This window comes from Equus quagga, chromosome 6, assembly GCF_021613505.1.
Source record: "Equus quagga isolate Etosha38 chromosome 6, UCLA_HA_Equagga_1.0, whole genome shotgun sequence".
NCBI classification, from domain to species: domain Eukaryota; kingdom Metazoa; phylum Chordata; class Mammalia; order Perissodactyla; family Equidae; genus Equus; species Equus quagga.
In genome coordinates this window covers 95,354,015-95,368,515 of record NC_060272.1, presented here as the reverse complement: position 1 = coordinate 95,368,515, position 14,501 = coordinate 95,354,015, and the positions used below count along the sequence as shown (strand labels likewise).

At 34.3% G+C, this 14,501-nt stretch overlaps 1 protein-coding gene across 4 annotated transcripts in view; it reads left to right on the top strand.

Moving 5' to 3' along the window:
• The window catches only part of VPS13A (vacuolar protein sorting 13 homolog A), a 232,063-nt gene that overhangs the window by 177,248 nt on the left and 40,314 nt on the right, over nt 1–14,501 (top strand). For all 4 annotated transcript variants that reach the window (XR_006889118.1, XR_006889119.1, XM_046664752.1 and 1 more), the window contains exons 54-59: nt 5,991–6,223; nt 9,160–9,313; nt 9,823–9,969; nt 10,172–10,253; nt 11,146–11,215; nt 12,097–12,202. Coding sequence is in view for 2 of the 4 variants with exons in the window: in XM_046664752.1 (XP_046520708.1) it covers nt 5,991–6,223; nt 9,160–9,313; nt 9,823–9,969; nt 10,172–10,253; nt 11,146–11,215; nt 12,097–12,202 (792 nt within the window). In the remaining 2 variants the exon portion in view is untranslated. The remainder of the gene's footprint in view (nt 1–5,990; nt 6,224–9,159; nt 9,314–9,822; nt 9,970–10,171; nt 10,254–11,145; nt 11,216–12,096; nt 12,203–14,501) is intronic.

The window sequence follows — 14,501 nt, the reverse complement described above, 5'->3', positions numbered from 1 at the left end:
TGAGAAGCTAGTGTTGGTTTGTGTTTTGTAATATTAAAGTTACATATAAACATTTTCCAGTAACATTTTAAGTGTCTTCCAGAAATTGTCTGATTAATCTTTCAAATTTTGTCTTAACTTGACCCCTATTCCAGTGTCTTTTTTTCCTCACCGCTAGTTGTGATTTCTTCCTGTCAATAAGCCAGTGGAGAGGAGAGACTTCTAATTTCATAATTAAGTATGTCTTTACTGTAGGTTGCTTTTCTGAATACATGCTCTGTATTATTTTGTTGAAGACTTTTGCTTGTATTCGTGAGAGAAGTCGGCCCGTAAGTTTCCTATCTTGTAATATCCTCACTAGATTTTGATATTAAGGTCATGACGACTTCTAAAATGTGTTGGGAAGTATGATTTTCCTGTTTTCTAAAAGACTTTACGTAAGATTGGTACGATTTCTTCCTTGAAAGTTTGCTAGAATTCACCAGTGAAGCCAACCCATCTTAGCCTGCGATTGTCTTTGTAGGGAGATTTTAAATTAGGAGTTCTATTTTGTTATTGGATATAGGGCAGTTCAGTTTTCTATTTCTGCTTGTGTCATTTTGGTAAAAGTTTTTCTAAGAATGTTTATTTTCTCTGAGTTTTCTAACGTATTGATGTAAGTGTTTTCATGGTGTCCATTTTTTTATCTTTTTAATATTTGTAGTGATTCTCTGTTTCATTCCTGGTAGAGATAATTTTTGCCTTCACTCTTTTTTTACTTCATAAGTTTTGCTAAGGATTTATCAGTTTTATTTGTGGGGTTTTTTTTCAGTCAGAAAGTTATCGTTTCACTCATTTGATCTCTTTAATACATTTGTTTTCATTTTCACCAATTTCTGCTCTAATCTATGTTCTTTTATTTTTTATGGTTTTAATTTGATAATTTTCTTCTAAATTCTTGAGATAGATACTGTCTTAGTCTGCTTGGGCTGCCATAACGAAATACCTTAAACTGGATGGCTTAAATAGCAGAAATTTATTTCTCACAGTTCTGGAGGCTGACAGCCTGGGATTAGAGTGCCGGCATGGTAGGTTCTGGTGAACCTGGTGAGGACTCTCTTCCTGGCTTGCAGATGATTGCCTTCTTGCTATGTCCTCACATGGCAGGGAGAAAATGAGTAAGCTCTCTGGTCTGTCTTATAAGGATACTTATCCTTTTGGTTCGGTCCCTCCCTTACAACATCATTTAACCTTTGCTACCTCCATAAAGGCCTTATGTCCAAATACAGTGACATTGGAGGTTGGGAGTTCAACGTATGAATTTGGGGGGACACAACAATTCATAGCAAATACCGATATCATTCTTTTTCAAAATTTCTTCACTTCTTATTTGAAGTCACTTAAAGTTAACAAATTTCCCTTCAAAACCAGCATTAGTTGTCTCTCACAACTTTTGGTATGTTCTATTTATTATCCTTTAATTCAGAATTTTTCTAAATTTCGTTATGATTTATTTTTTATATTTTGGCTTCATGGTTACTTAGGTTATTACTTACTTTTCAAAAACATGGGAATTTTCTAGTTACGTTTGTTGATTTCTTTGTTTTTAAAGATTGGCACCTGAGCTAACAACTGTTGCCAATCTTTTTTTTTTTTTTCTGCTTTATCTCCCCAAATCCCCCTGGTACATAGTTGTATATCCTAGTTGCAGGTCCTTCTAGTTGTAGCGTGTGGAACGCTGCCTCAACGTGGCCTGACGAGCAGTGGCATGTCCGTGCCCAGGATCCAAACCAGCAAAACCCTGGGCTGCTGCAGCAGAGTGCAAGAACTTAACCACTCGACCATGGGGCCAGCCCCTATTTGTTGATTTCTCACTAAATTCCACTGCAATCTGAGAACATACTCTGATTCAGTCCTTTCAAATCTGTTGAGAGTGACTTTGTGGGTCAACATGTGGTCAGTGTTTGTAAATATGTCATGTGTATTTGAAAAGAATATGTATTCTGTAGTTGTTGGTTACAATGTTCTACGTATGTCAGTTTGTTCAAGTTTGTTAATTGTGTTGTTTAAATCATCTGTCGTTAATTTTTTTGTTTGCTTGTTCTGTTCTTGTGAGAGTTGTGTTTAAAGTCTCCCAATATAATCATGGATTTATACATTTTCCTTTTGGTTTTGTTAATTTTGGCTTGAAACTATGTGATTAGGTAGATACAAATTTAGAATTGTTGTATCTTCCTGGTAGATTGATCCTTTCATTAGTATATAATATTGCAGTGCCCAACACAGTATCTTTTTAAGCTCAAACATTCAGACTCACAAAACTACCATAGACCACAGTTTGCAGCTGCCTACTTGGGAAGAGACAGGCCAGGAAACACAGCATGCCAGCAGGGAGCATCAGACATTTCACATAGCAGTTTAGGAGGTATTCTCTTTAGTCACCTCAAATGACAGCTTTGTTCTGAGGAAACAAGGCTCATTGGGATGTATATGAGCCACCTTGACCTAAGAAGCCCTACTCCACAATAGCAGGTATCTCTTGTTAACAGCCCATGAGCATAGCTTACAGGTTTTCTGCAAGGGATGTATAAGCCTATCACCTTAAGAGAAGCCTAATGCTGTAGCTTCCTACCATGTTACAACATGCATTCTTGACTTATTAAAACCTGCTGTAAATTAGTACTTGTACCATTTTTTCAGTAATGGAAGGACTTTAGAACTCCTTAACTCTATTTATCCCCTTCCATCTTATGTACTATTGTTATATGTTTTATTTCTAAATATACGTTATGGGGTTCTAAATATGGGGTTAAATCCCATAGGAAGTACTCTTACTGTTTTCCGCCATTAATATTCTGTTTAAATTAAACCACTGTTTCTCCTTTTTGCCACTTTTCATTCCTGCCTGCATCTCCATGTTTCCATTTGGGTTCGTTTTTCTTCTCTTGAAGTATTTTTCTAGCATGAGTCTACAGTTGATGAGTTCTCCATCAGTTTCATTTGTCGGGAAATATCTTTATTTCATCCTGTTTTTGTGGGGTACTTTTGCTGGATGTCAAATTTCAGATTTGGCACTTCTTTTTTTCTTTTCACCTTAGGACTCCACCATTACGTAAATGTTAGACCTTTTCACCATGTCACTTATAACTTTTTTTTTTTTAAAGATTTTATTTTTTTCCTTTTTCTCCCCAAAGCCCCCCAGTACATAGTTGTATATTCTTCATTGTGGGTCCTTCTAGTTGTGGCATGTGGGACGCTGCCTCAGCGTGGCTTGCTGAGCAGCGCCATGTCCGCGCCCAGGAGTCGAACCAATGAAACACTGGGCTGCCTGCAGCGGAGCGCACAAATTTAACCACTCGGCCATGGGGCCAGCCCCTGTCACATATAACTTTTATGTGGTGTTCTACATTGTTTCATACTTTTTTCTTCATCATTCAGTACAGATATTTTCTTCTGACTTACCTTTTACCATACTTCTCTTGCTATATCTGATCTGCTCTTAAAATCATCCATTGGGTTCTTAATTTTAATTATTGAAATGATCAGTTTTAGAATTTCTGTCACAGAAATTTTTATTCCAAAATTCTTGTTACATAATTCTTCCAATGTATTAATCACAGCCACTTTAAAGCCTATCTGACCATTCCAATATTTAGATCTCTTGTGGATATTTTTATATTTTCTCTTTTTTTCTTACTTTTCACTCAAATCCATTCTTTATCCATGTTTATTTTTGCCCACGTGCTGGACGTAGTATATGAAAATTTTTAGAGATAATTTGAGGGTCTGTATGATGTTCTCTATCTCTTGAGAAGATATGGTTTTGCCCTTGTCAGGCAGGTAGTCTAGGGGGAGATTACCTCAATCAAAATGGGCATTGAAATGATTTGAATCTGGTCTTGAATCCTTGTGAGTACTAGACTACTTCCAGTCTACCCTAGTACCTAGAGGATAGCCCCTTGGGGACTCAGCTGAAAGCCTGAGCTGTTGACCCCTTCTTTTTGGTACGCCCTGCACTCCCAATTTTGGTCCTTCCGTTCCCATGAAACTACCCAGTATTTTTCTCATTTTCTTAACCTCTCAGTGTCTGCTGCTGCTTTTAGAATTGACATTCGGCATTTGGAGAAAGTGCCTCCAAATACGAAGTTCACTTTTATTGGCTTTCTCTCTCTCTCAGATCTTGACCCCATTACTTCTCACTGCGTTGGCAGCCTTTTTATCTTTTCAAGCACATGTTTTCCCTTTTATATTTTGTCCAGCTGTAGTTCTTAGCAAAAGGGTTGGTCTAAGACCAACTCGTCGTCATCTCCCACAGCAGAAACTCATAGTGTCTTTCTAAAATTAATCTTGTTAGCATATGGCATTTTGTTTATTGATTTTATATTCAGAAAACTCACTGAATTCTCTTATTAGGTTTTGATTTTTCTCTGTGAACAATCATGACACTTAGAAATAATACCTTTTTCAATCCTTTCATCTAATTTATTTTTGCCTTACTGGACTGGTTAGGATCTCTACATACTGCTGAGTAAAAGTGCTGTTTACAAACATCTTTGCCTTACTTCTGATCTGAAATGATATACTGTCAATATTTCACCTTTAAGTATAAGCTTTGCCAGAGTTTAGTGTTTGGGGAAGAGGGGGGCAGTTTTGGAGAGTTTGATAAAGGGTTAAAGAACTTCTTATCTAGCCTTTGTTTGCTGAAAGTTTTTATTATGACTGGATATTCAATTTTATAAAATGTTTTCTCCCACATCGGTGCTATTTTATTTGCATAGCATTCCTTTTTGGCTTCAGACATCATCTTGGATCACTTTCTTTTTGCCAGTGTTTAATTCCTCCTGTAAAATTTCCTTTAGTGAGTCTCTGTTGATGATAAAACTTAGTAGTTTTTATTTGTCTTTAGGCATCTTTATTTGGTACACTGTTCTTCACTGAAGGATATTTTTGCTGAGTAAGGAATTCTGGGTTCAGCGTTCTTTTCTCATGGCATGTTGATAGTCTTTTTCCATTGTCTTCCAGTGTTGCTCTTGTGGAGTCCAGTGTAGGTGTTTTTTTTAAAAGTGTATTTGAGAAGGCTTCCTATAATTGACCTGACTTTAATTTTTTTTATATTCCTGATTATTATATTTATTCAGGAAAAAAGTTTTTATTTTAATATAAAAATCTTATTTAATCTGTTGATTTGTACTTTTGCTTATTTATATCATAATGGTAGTTGAAGTTTATAAAGATAAATCTGAAATCTACTACAAAATATTAGAATGACTTCAGAATTATTTGGAAATAAGTTAGTTTTCTTATTTCTTAATGTAATTTTAGTGATATATATTTTATTTTAGAAGGTATTATAAGTAACATGACTGTTTCTAGATATTGATTTGATGTGAAGAACTCCAGTTTTTAATTTCATTGGATTGTACCATGAATGTGTACTGTGTATTAAAATTTCCTGTTAATCAGAGTGGTCACTTAATGAGAAATTCATGGTTGTTAATTATGAAAATTGCTATATTTATCTTGTCGTTGAACCTCAAGACCCTGCTATCAGCACAATGCTTATGTATAAGGGCTTCCTGCAGAATTGATTCTGTGGTGAATATCCGTGCCTTGTAGAGCATGCAACTAACGTGTCAGATAATTTTTATCATATTAATTCAGCTCCATAAGGAAATATGAATTTCTAACATATAACACATCGATTAGTCTTAGAATAAAGCAGAGAAAATAATACTTTGTGCTACTGATAAGCCTACAAAGGGAGATTATTTAATTAAATTTTATTATGATGTTAAAAGAAGAACAATTGACCTGTCTTCTTGATTAATAACTTCATAATAATGGCAGAAGGTAACATCAAATGATTTTAATTATGTAAATTTCCAAGTATTACACAAATATTAATTCATTTAGTTTATTCATCCCTATGAAGGTGGTGCTATCACTATTCTCAATTTTCAAATGTGGAATCTAGATTTCATGTTGTTTGGGACAAAACTCTAATTTTTTATTTTTTGCTGGTTTTGTTTTAGGATATGATGACACCTATAAATTTGGGGAAAAAGACTATTTATTTAGTTTCATTCTTTGAAGGCTTACAGCGCATTATTTTATTCACTGAAGATCCAAGGGTATTTAAAGTGACATATGAAAGTGAGAAAGCAGAGTTAGCAGAGCAAGAAATCGTGTTGGCATTACAAGATGTTGGAATTTCTCTTGTCAACAATTACACAAAGCAAGAAGTAGCCTATATTGGCATTACAAGGTTAGATGCATTAAAATTTGGATAAATTTAAACAATCAATTCTTAGTCATTAAGAATGGTGATTGTAAAACCTAAAATAATTTAAATTTTGTGTTTTTACTGTTCATTGATAGTAAAGTAATGCTAATTTAAAAGTGCTTTGAGGGTTTTTTTTTGCCTTTTGAGATAAAGATATATAAAAAAATCAAATTTATAAATTCCTCTTTATGTTGATTCTCCCAGCTCTCTAAAAAGTTAGATTTATTCAACTTATCAAAAGTATACTTTATTTAACATGTCATAGGGCAATGTTTAACTGTCAGTTACCAACTACTAGGGCAGGGCAAGGTACACCGCAGATGCTCCATAAATAGTTATTGGAGGAATAAAGACAATTACTTTCCAATTTAACCTTGGCACTTCAAGATCTAATAAGGTAATACTGTGTCTATCATTACCCATAAAGGTCATCACCAGTAAAACTCTTTTCTTTCTCTTATGCCCTCAATATTCCTATTCATGAACATGCAAAGTAAACTTAATTTATATATTAGTGCCTAATTTCAGAGCATTTTTGGATTCCAATCTGTTTAACCAAGATACTGTAGTTTTACTCCTTTACTTGAGTTAAACTCCTAAATAAATATATATATTAAAGGTTTATGATATAGATTTAAATTTATTTTTCTGTGTAAATTCATCTAGAAATTCCCCTGACTTCTCATTGAATAGAATCCATGCCATTTAAAACTGTTTTCTTAGAAACTTTTTCTTGTTCTCAAAAATATGTTCATTATTTAAACAAAAAGGTCAAATAGACAACAAATTTTAAAGCCTGTTAAACCTGTTATGTGCTATCTCCTATGCTAAATAATGTGAATGCAAAGGAGAATAATACATGGTTCTTCCCTTTCTGTTTACTAAGTGAATATAAATTTTAGAAGGTATAAAATAGAATACTTAAATACTTAAACAGAAAGAGTGAAGGTAATTTTAGAATGTGGATAGATTTTTTATTCTCTACTTATGCCTTTCAGCAATTTTTCAGTAAATTAGACTTGTTCCATTCTCTCTCTGTCTTCTAGATTACTATATCATACTTTCTTTCTTTTTCTTTTTTTTTTTTTTTGAGGAAGATTAGCCCTGAGCTAACTACTGCCAATCCTCCTCTTTTTGTTGAGGAAGACTGGCCCTGAGTTAACATCCATGCCCATCTTCCTCTACTTTATATGTGGGACGCCTACCACAGCATGGCGTGCCAAGTGGTGCCATGTCCACACCCGGGATCCGAACCAGCAAACCCCGGGCCGCCAAGAAGTAGAACGTGCGAACTTAACCGCTGTGCCACCGGGCTGGCCCCACTTTATTTCTTTTTAAACTCCCGTTTTCTCTCTCAGCTCACTGCCTTGTATCCCATTACAAAAGAGTTTAATATATTCACTATCTCCGATTCTTTTTACCCATTTTTTCCTTAACCACTCCAAACAGGCTTTTGCTTTTAACATACCATGGAACTGGTCTTGTCAAGATCACCAGAGACCTACATATTGCCAGGTCCGGTGTACAATCACTAGTCCTCATGTTGCTTAAGTTTGTAACACTAACATAGATCCCTCCTTGATACAGTTTCTTTGACCTGACTTCCAGAATACCTCACCATCTTGGTTTTTCTTTCTATCTCAACATTCTCGGTCTCATTTGTTGGTTCCTTGTCTTCTCAACTGTTTAACACTGGGTGCCCTCAGGCTCTTAGACCTTAGTCCTCTTCTCTTCTATGTTTCAGTTTTATGGTTTCAAATACCACGTGCCAAAAATCTATAGAACTGTATCTTTGACCAGGCCTCTGTCCTGAACGTTAGACTTTATCCAGCCACCTACACAGAGTCTGATGTCTGAGACGTCTTAAACTTCAACTTCATATGTGTGAAACCAAACTCCTGATCTCCTCCTACCAAAAGCTGCGTCCCCACTGGCGTTAATTACAACTACATCCTTCTAGTTCCCAGGCCAAAAGCTTTGGAGTCATCTTTGCTTCCTCTCTTTATCTCACACCCTGCATCTAATCCATCTAGAAGTTCTGTGCTAGCTCTACCTTCAGAACACACATAGAATTGACACTACCTCACTGTTAACCACCCTAGGCAGAGCCATCACCATTTCTCTCCTGGATTACCGCATTAAACTCCTAACAAGTTTTCCTGCTTCTAGCCTTCATCCTCTTTTTCTTTCCCCCATCCCACCACACAGTGTATTCTTATCAAAGCTTAAGTCAGATCATGTCGCTGATCTCATGATCTTTCAATGATTCCTCATCTCAGAATAAAACTCAGTTTTTACAGTGTCCTATATGGCTTTGCATTATTTGACCTCCCACTGTCTGTCTTAACTTCATCCCCTGCTCCTGATGTGTTCCAGGTCTGCCAGCCTCCTTGCTCTTCCTCATACACTTCAGCTGTGCTCTGCTTTAGAGTCTTTGTTCTAGCTGGTCCCTCCACCTGGAATGTTCTTCTATTGTCTGCTGAATAATTCAGTCACCTCCTTTAAGGTTGCTGAAATCTCACCTTCTAAATGACAGCCCCGTTGAACACTCTGTTTTGATACTGCAACCCCCACCAATTTGCTTATCCCAGTACCCCAGATCCACCTTACCCTGTTAGGATTTTTTTCTTTCAAAAGCATTTTGACCTCCTAATATATTAAAATACACAACTTTATTGTATTTGCTATTTATTATCTGTCACTCCTCAGCTAAAATAAAGCTCCAGATGGCAGAGATGTTCACTTGATAGTATTCCTACCACCAATAGTGCCTGATTAAGATTTTAATTGTGTTGGTTGAATGAATTCATGTTTTTAAACTTGATTCAGTTCTACTGAACATTTTGTAATTTATGTAAAACCAGTTAAAATGAAAATTTTTATAAATTTGTACCATGATTTTTGCCCTCATCTATAAGTTCTGATGTGGTTTGGGAGACAAAGCCCAAGAAGAAGGCAAGATGGAAGCCAATGAGTGTTAAACACACTGAGAAGTTAGAGAGAGAATTTAAGGAATATGCTGAATCTTCACCTTCAGAAGATAAGGTTATAGAGTTGGACACTAACATTCCGGTAATATTTTTAAGTACTGATGTGAGGTTTTGATTTTTTTATCTATTGTAATTAGATGAATCACTAGTGAATTTTTAAGGAAAATCTGGTTTCCTTACAAAACAATGAATCCTGTCATGTGTACTTTATATAAAATATTTTAAGGGAATAGTTACCTATATTAAGAACTCAGAATTTCTCTTATGAAACTAATGATCTATTCCTTGGTTAACAAGAAGCCAATAAGTTATTTTATTCATTTATTTTTAAAATTATTTTTTATCACTTTATTTTTTAGTAAATTTATATAAAAAGTGATACAACCAAGCTATAAGGACTATATGAATATTCTTGTGACTCTTATGGCTATGGGCTATATAAAGATCTCAGTCTAAACCTAACCAAATATTTAACCTACTATTTTAATTAATATTATTGTTGAAGTTTTTTGGTAACAATTTCTAATTTTAACCGATTATGAATAAAGAGAAATTCCATGGATTTCTTTGGGGGGGGGGCATATTTTTCAGGTTCGCTTCACACCTACTGGTACTAACATGAAAATTCTGCAACCACATGTAATAGCTATACGAAGAAATTATCTTCCAGCATTGAAAGTGGAATATAGCACATCTGCACACCAGTCATCCTTTAGAATTCAAATTTATAGAATACAGGTGAGTCTGAAAAGATAGTCATATTATATTCTAAAGGAACGTAGCAATAAACACGTATATTCCCATGTTCTGTTTTATCTAGTACTTCGGTCAGTTTCAGTCGACTAGGCTTTTTCATTCCTTCTATGTCATAAATCCTATTATTCTACTCAGGTTCTGTAATTAACACATTAATATTCTGACCTGTTTTTTGTCTTCTTAGATCCAAAACCAGATACATGGTGCTGTATTTCCATTTGTGTTTTATCCTATTAAACCTCCCAAGTCAATCACCATGGATTCAGGTTTGTTTGTGTTTCTAGATTGGCATAAAAATGATTGTGTTAGCTATTTGGTTTATTTTGCTATAAAAATATGAAATGAAACCATTCTCAAGGTTAGTTTCTATAGGATCACTGGAAAATTAAACAGCTTGAAAAAGGACCAGCAAGTACTCAACTAACTTCAACAAAACTCTGAGTGAATACTGAAGAGAAAATTAATTAGAAATATATATTTAAATTTTTAGAAATATTTAAAAACATTACTAATTTGTAAACCCCTGATTTAAAAGCCACTAGAACCTTTGAATAAAGCATGAGGAAATTCAAATTCAGAGTGTTTTCTAATCACGGAAATTGTCCGGTATTCCCCAGACAAGATTAACTGACAAACCCTTTCTTCCATCTGCTTCTTCCCCTTAACTTTTCTTTCTTTACTATCCCTTTTCCCCTCACTTTCTCTTCCCTTTCCACTGCTCTGCTTCCCCCACCTCTCCTCTTGCTTTCCACCCCCCACCTCCACATCACTGGCTCTAAACTATCTAAGGGGGTATCCATAATCTGCGTGGAAGTTTTTTTGACCATGTTCAAGACCCTCGACTTAGAAGTCTGAGGCAAGACCCTGAAATATGTGTTTTCATGAAGTTGCACTGATGATCCTAAGGCATACTTCTAGTTTAAAATCACTAATTTAAAGGATTAGTTACCCTTAGAGTGAATACAGATCATTTAAAAAAAAAAGAAATCCTGGAGTCTGAAATTAAGATTGTAATGGGTCTTACAAATATCAGTAATTTTAATATTCCCGACTTAGTAAATAATTTAGTTGTCCTTTGTGATGTGTGTTAAATTGCAAGAAAATGCCTATCTTTTGCGTAAAGCATCATGGATTAATCATATTTACTAACCTTTACAGCACCAAAGCCCTTTACAGATGTCAGTATTGTCATGAGATCTGCAGGGCATTCCCAAATATCACGTATTAAGTAAGTGTCTTAATACATTTTTTGTGTGTTCATTTAATGTTTTGATTTAAGAATGTGAATTAGTTGTACTCTTTAAAAAGATAATTTCAGATGAGTCAAAGATTTAAGTGTAAAATGTTAAATTATGGAAGTCATAGGAAAAATCTATGAATTATTTTATAATCTTGTAGAGTCAGAAGGCTCTGAAAGAAATACACCTAGATATTAACAATAGTCATTTCTAAATTGCGGGTATTTTCTTTTCTTTTTTTGTTTTTTTCTCTCTTAAATTATCTATAATTATTGCATATTGTTTTAGAAACAAGGAAGAAAATATTTTCAAATTCAGTCACTATCCAGTCTAAAAAAATAGAACATCGACAGAAACATCCATCTGTGTGTTACCCCCCTATTTCTTGTTTCCCCTACCTTATCACCAAGATAAACACTGTCTTTACGCCCTTGCTTTTTAAAATATAGTTTCACTGTATATGTGTACCTAAACATTGTGCGTCTTAGTTTTCCTTCTTTTTTTTCCCAATCTTTAAAAAATTCTTTTCAAAATGTACATGTACTCCTGGGACTTTCTTTTTTCATTCAACTTTTTACTAAAATGTATTCATTTTGTTGGATGTAGCTAGAGTTTTTCATTATCACTAATGTATAATATTCTGTTGTATGGCTATATATTACAGTTTCCTTACCAATTTCCTCTGTATAGGTGTCTTCATGTTTTGAGTTTTTTGCCATTATGAACAATCTTGTCCTGACATTTTTTAATTTATTAATCTAGAAAGTCCTAAGTTTCAACATACTAATATATCTGATACTTTTTTTCCTCACCTAATATTCTTAATGCAGTTAGTTGATGATTTTTAAATGTTTTCTGCTTTGTAATATAGGTACTTCAAAGTGTTGATCCAAGAAATGGATCTCAGGTTGGATCTTGGCTTTGTCTATGCTTTAGCAGAACTTATGACAGAAGCTGAAGTGACTGAAAAAACGGAGGTAAGACTTAGAATAATAGCCTTGATGGGGAGAATTAGGGAAAGAGGAGGACAAAAAAAGTGATATCATTATAAATTCTTAAAGATGTTAAAATGGTCTTGTTCCATTTTAAAAATACAATTTTTAAATTTTTATTATGCTGCTGTGGTGAGTACATTGGGAGAAATCACATTTTCAGTTTATAGAAGATGGAAGCAAGACAAGTTAAAATAGTCTTTTGAAAGTGAGTTAGCAGATAGGAAGAAAGTTTTTAGGCTGATCGAAGAGGGAAGAGGATAATCGATCATGTTCATATCACTGTTTTTTCTTTATTTTCCTGGGTTACTTTTGTTTCGATTAATAGTTTAGAAATTTGGGTATTACCAGGATATTTGATGATAGAAGGGATAAGGCAAATAAAAGATAGTATCTTATTTGTGACTGATGGAAAGACTATAAAGTGGGTGATAGGGTGGATCAGATGTGGTCTCTTTTTCAGCAGCCCTCACAGAAAGAATTCAGAAGATAAAACGAACTACATGCATAAAGACATATAGTTTTTTTCTTTTAATAACAGTTTATTTAGAGATAGTTCACTTATCATACATTTTACCCATTTAAAGTGCACAGTTCAGCAGTTTTTAGTATATTCACAGAGTTGTACAATTATCACACTATTTCCAGAACATTGTCATCACCACAAAAAGAAATCACTCTAGCCCCATGCAACTACCAATGTACTTTCTGTCAATTGGTTTTCCCATTCCAGACATTTCATATTAATGAAATCATACACTACGTAGTCTTTTTTGATGGGCTTCTTTCACAAAGCCTAATGTCTTCAAGGTTCATCCATGTTGTAGCATGTATCACTACTTCATTTCTTTTTGTGGCCCAGTAATATTCTGTTGCATGGATATCCTACATTTTGTTTATTCATCAGTTAATTTGACATTTAGGGTGTTTCAGCATTTTGGCAATTATGAATAATGCTTCTATGAATATTTGTGTACAATTTTTAGTTTAATTCTAGCCATCCTAGTGGGTGTGAAGTAGTATTGTGGTTTTGATTTCCGTTTACCTGATGAGTAATGATGATGAGGATCTTTTGATGTGTTAATTGACCGTTTGCATATCTTTTGTGGAGAGGCGTCCATTCAGGTCTCTTTGCCTATTGTTTAATGGGTTGTCTTCTTTTTCCTGAATTGTATAAGTTCTTTATATATTCTGAATGCAAGTCCTGTATCAGATATATGATTTGTAAATATTTTCTCTGATTCTGTGTGTTGTGTTTTACTTTCTTGATGTCTTTTGAAGCACAAAAGTTTTTAATATTAATGAAGTTCAAATTATTTTATCTTTTGTTGCTCATGATTGGTGTCATTTATAAGACTCCTTTGCCAAATCCAAAGTTATGAAGATTTAGTCTGGTGTTATAAGAGTTTTAAAGTTTTAGCTCCTACAATTAGATCTTTCATCTATTTTGAGTTAATTTTTGTGTATGTTGTGAGGTAAAGGTCCGACATCAGTCTTTTGCATTTGACTAAACAACTGTCCCAGTATCATTGTTGAAAACACTGTTCATTCCCCGTTAATGGTCTTGGTACCCTGGTCAAAAATCAGTTGATCATAGACACGTGGTTTTATTCTGTTGATCTATATGTCCATTTTTGTGCCAATACAACGCTGTGCTGTTGCTTTATACTAAGTTTTGAGAAGTAAAGTTTTTGAGAAGTATGAATCCTCCTATTTTGTTCTTTTTCAAGATTGTTTTGGTTCTTTTGGGTCCCTTGTGTTTCCATATGAATTTTAGAATCAGCTTGTCAACTTCTTCAGAGAAGTCATCTGGGGTTCTGACAGGGATTACATTGCACCAGAGATCACTTTGGGGGGTATTGCCATCTTAACAATGTTGAGTCTTCCAGTCCTTGAACATGCGATGTTTTCTACTTATGTATATCTTCTTTCTTTCAGCAATGACTTATTGTTTTTAGAGTGTAAGTTTTTACACTTCTTTTGTTAAATTTATTTCTGAGTATTTTCTTCTTTTTTTATAGTATAATGAAAGAAATTGTTTTCTTAGTCTCATTTTTGGTTTGTTCATTCCAAGTGTGTAGAAACAATTGATATTTGTATATTGATCCTGTATTCTGCAACCTCACTGAACTTGTTTATTAACTCTAATAGTTGTTTTGTGGAATCTTTAGGGTTTTCTGTATGTAAACTCACGTCATCTGAGAATGGAGGTAGTTTTCCTTCTTCCTTTCTAATCTGGATGGCTTTTGTTTCTTTTTCTTGCCTAATTGCCCTGCTAGAACCT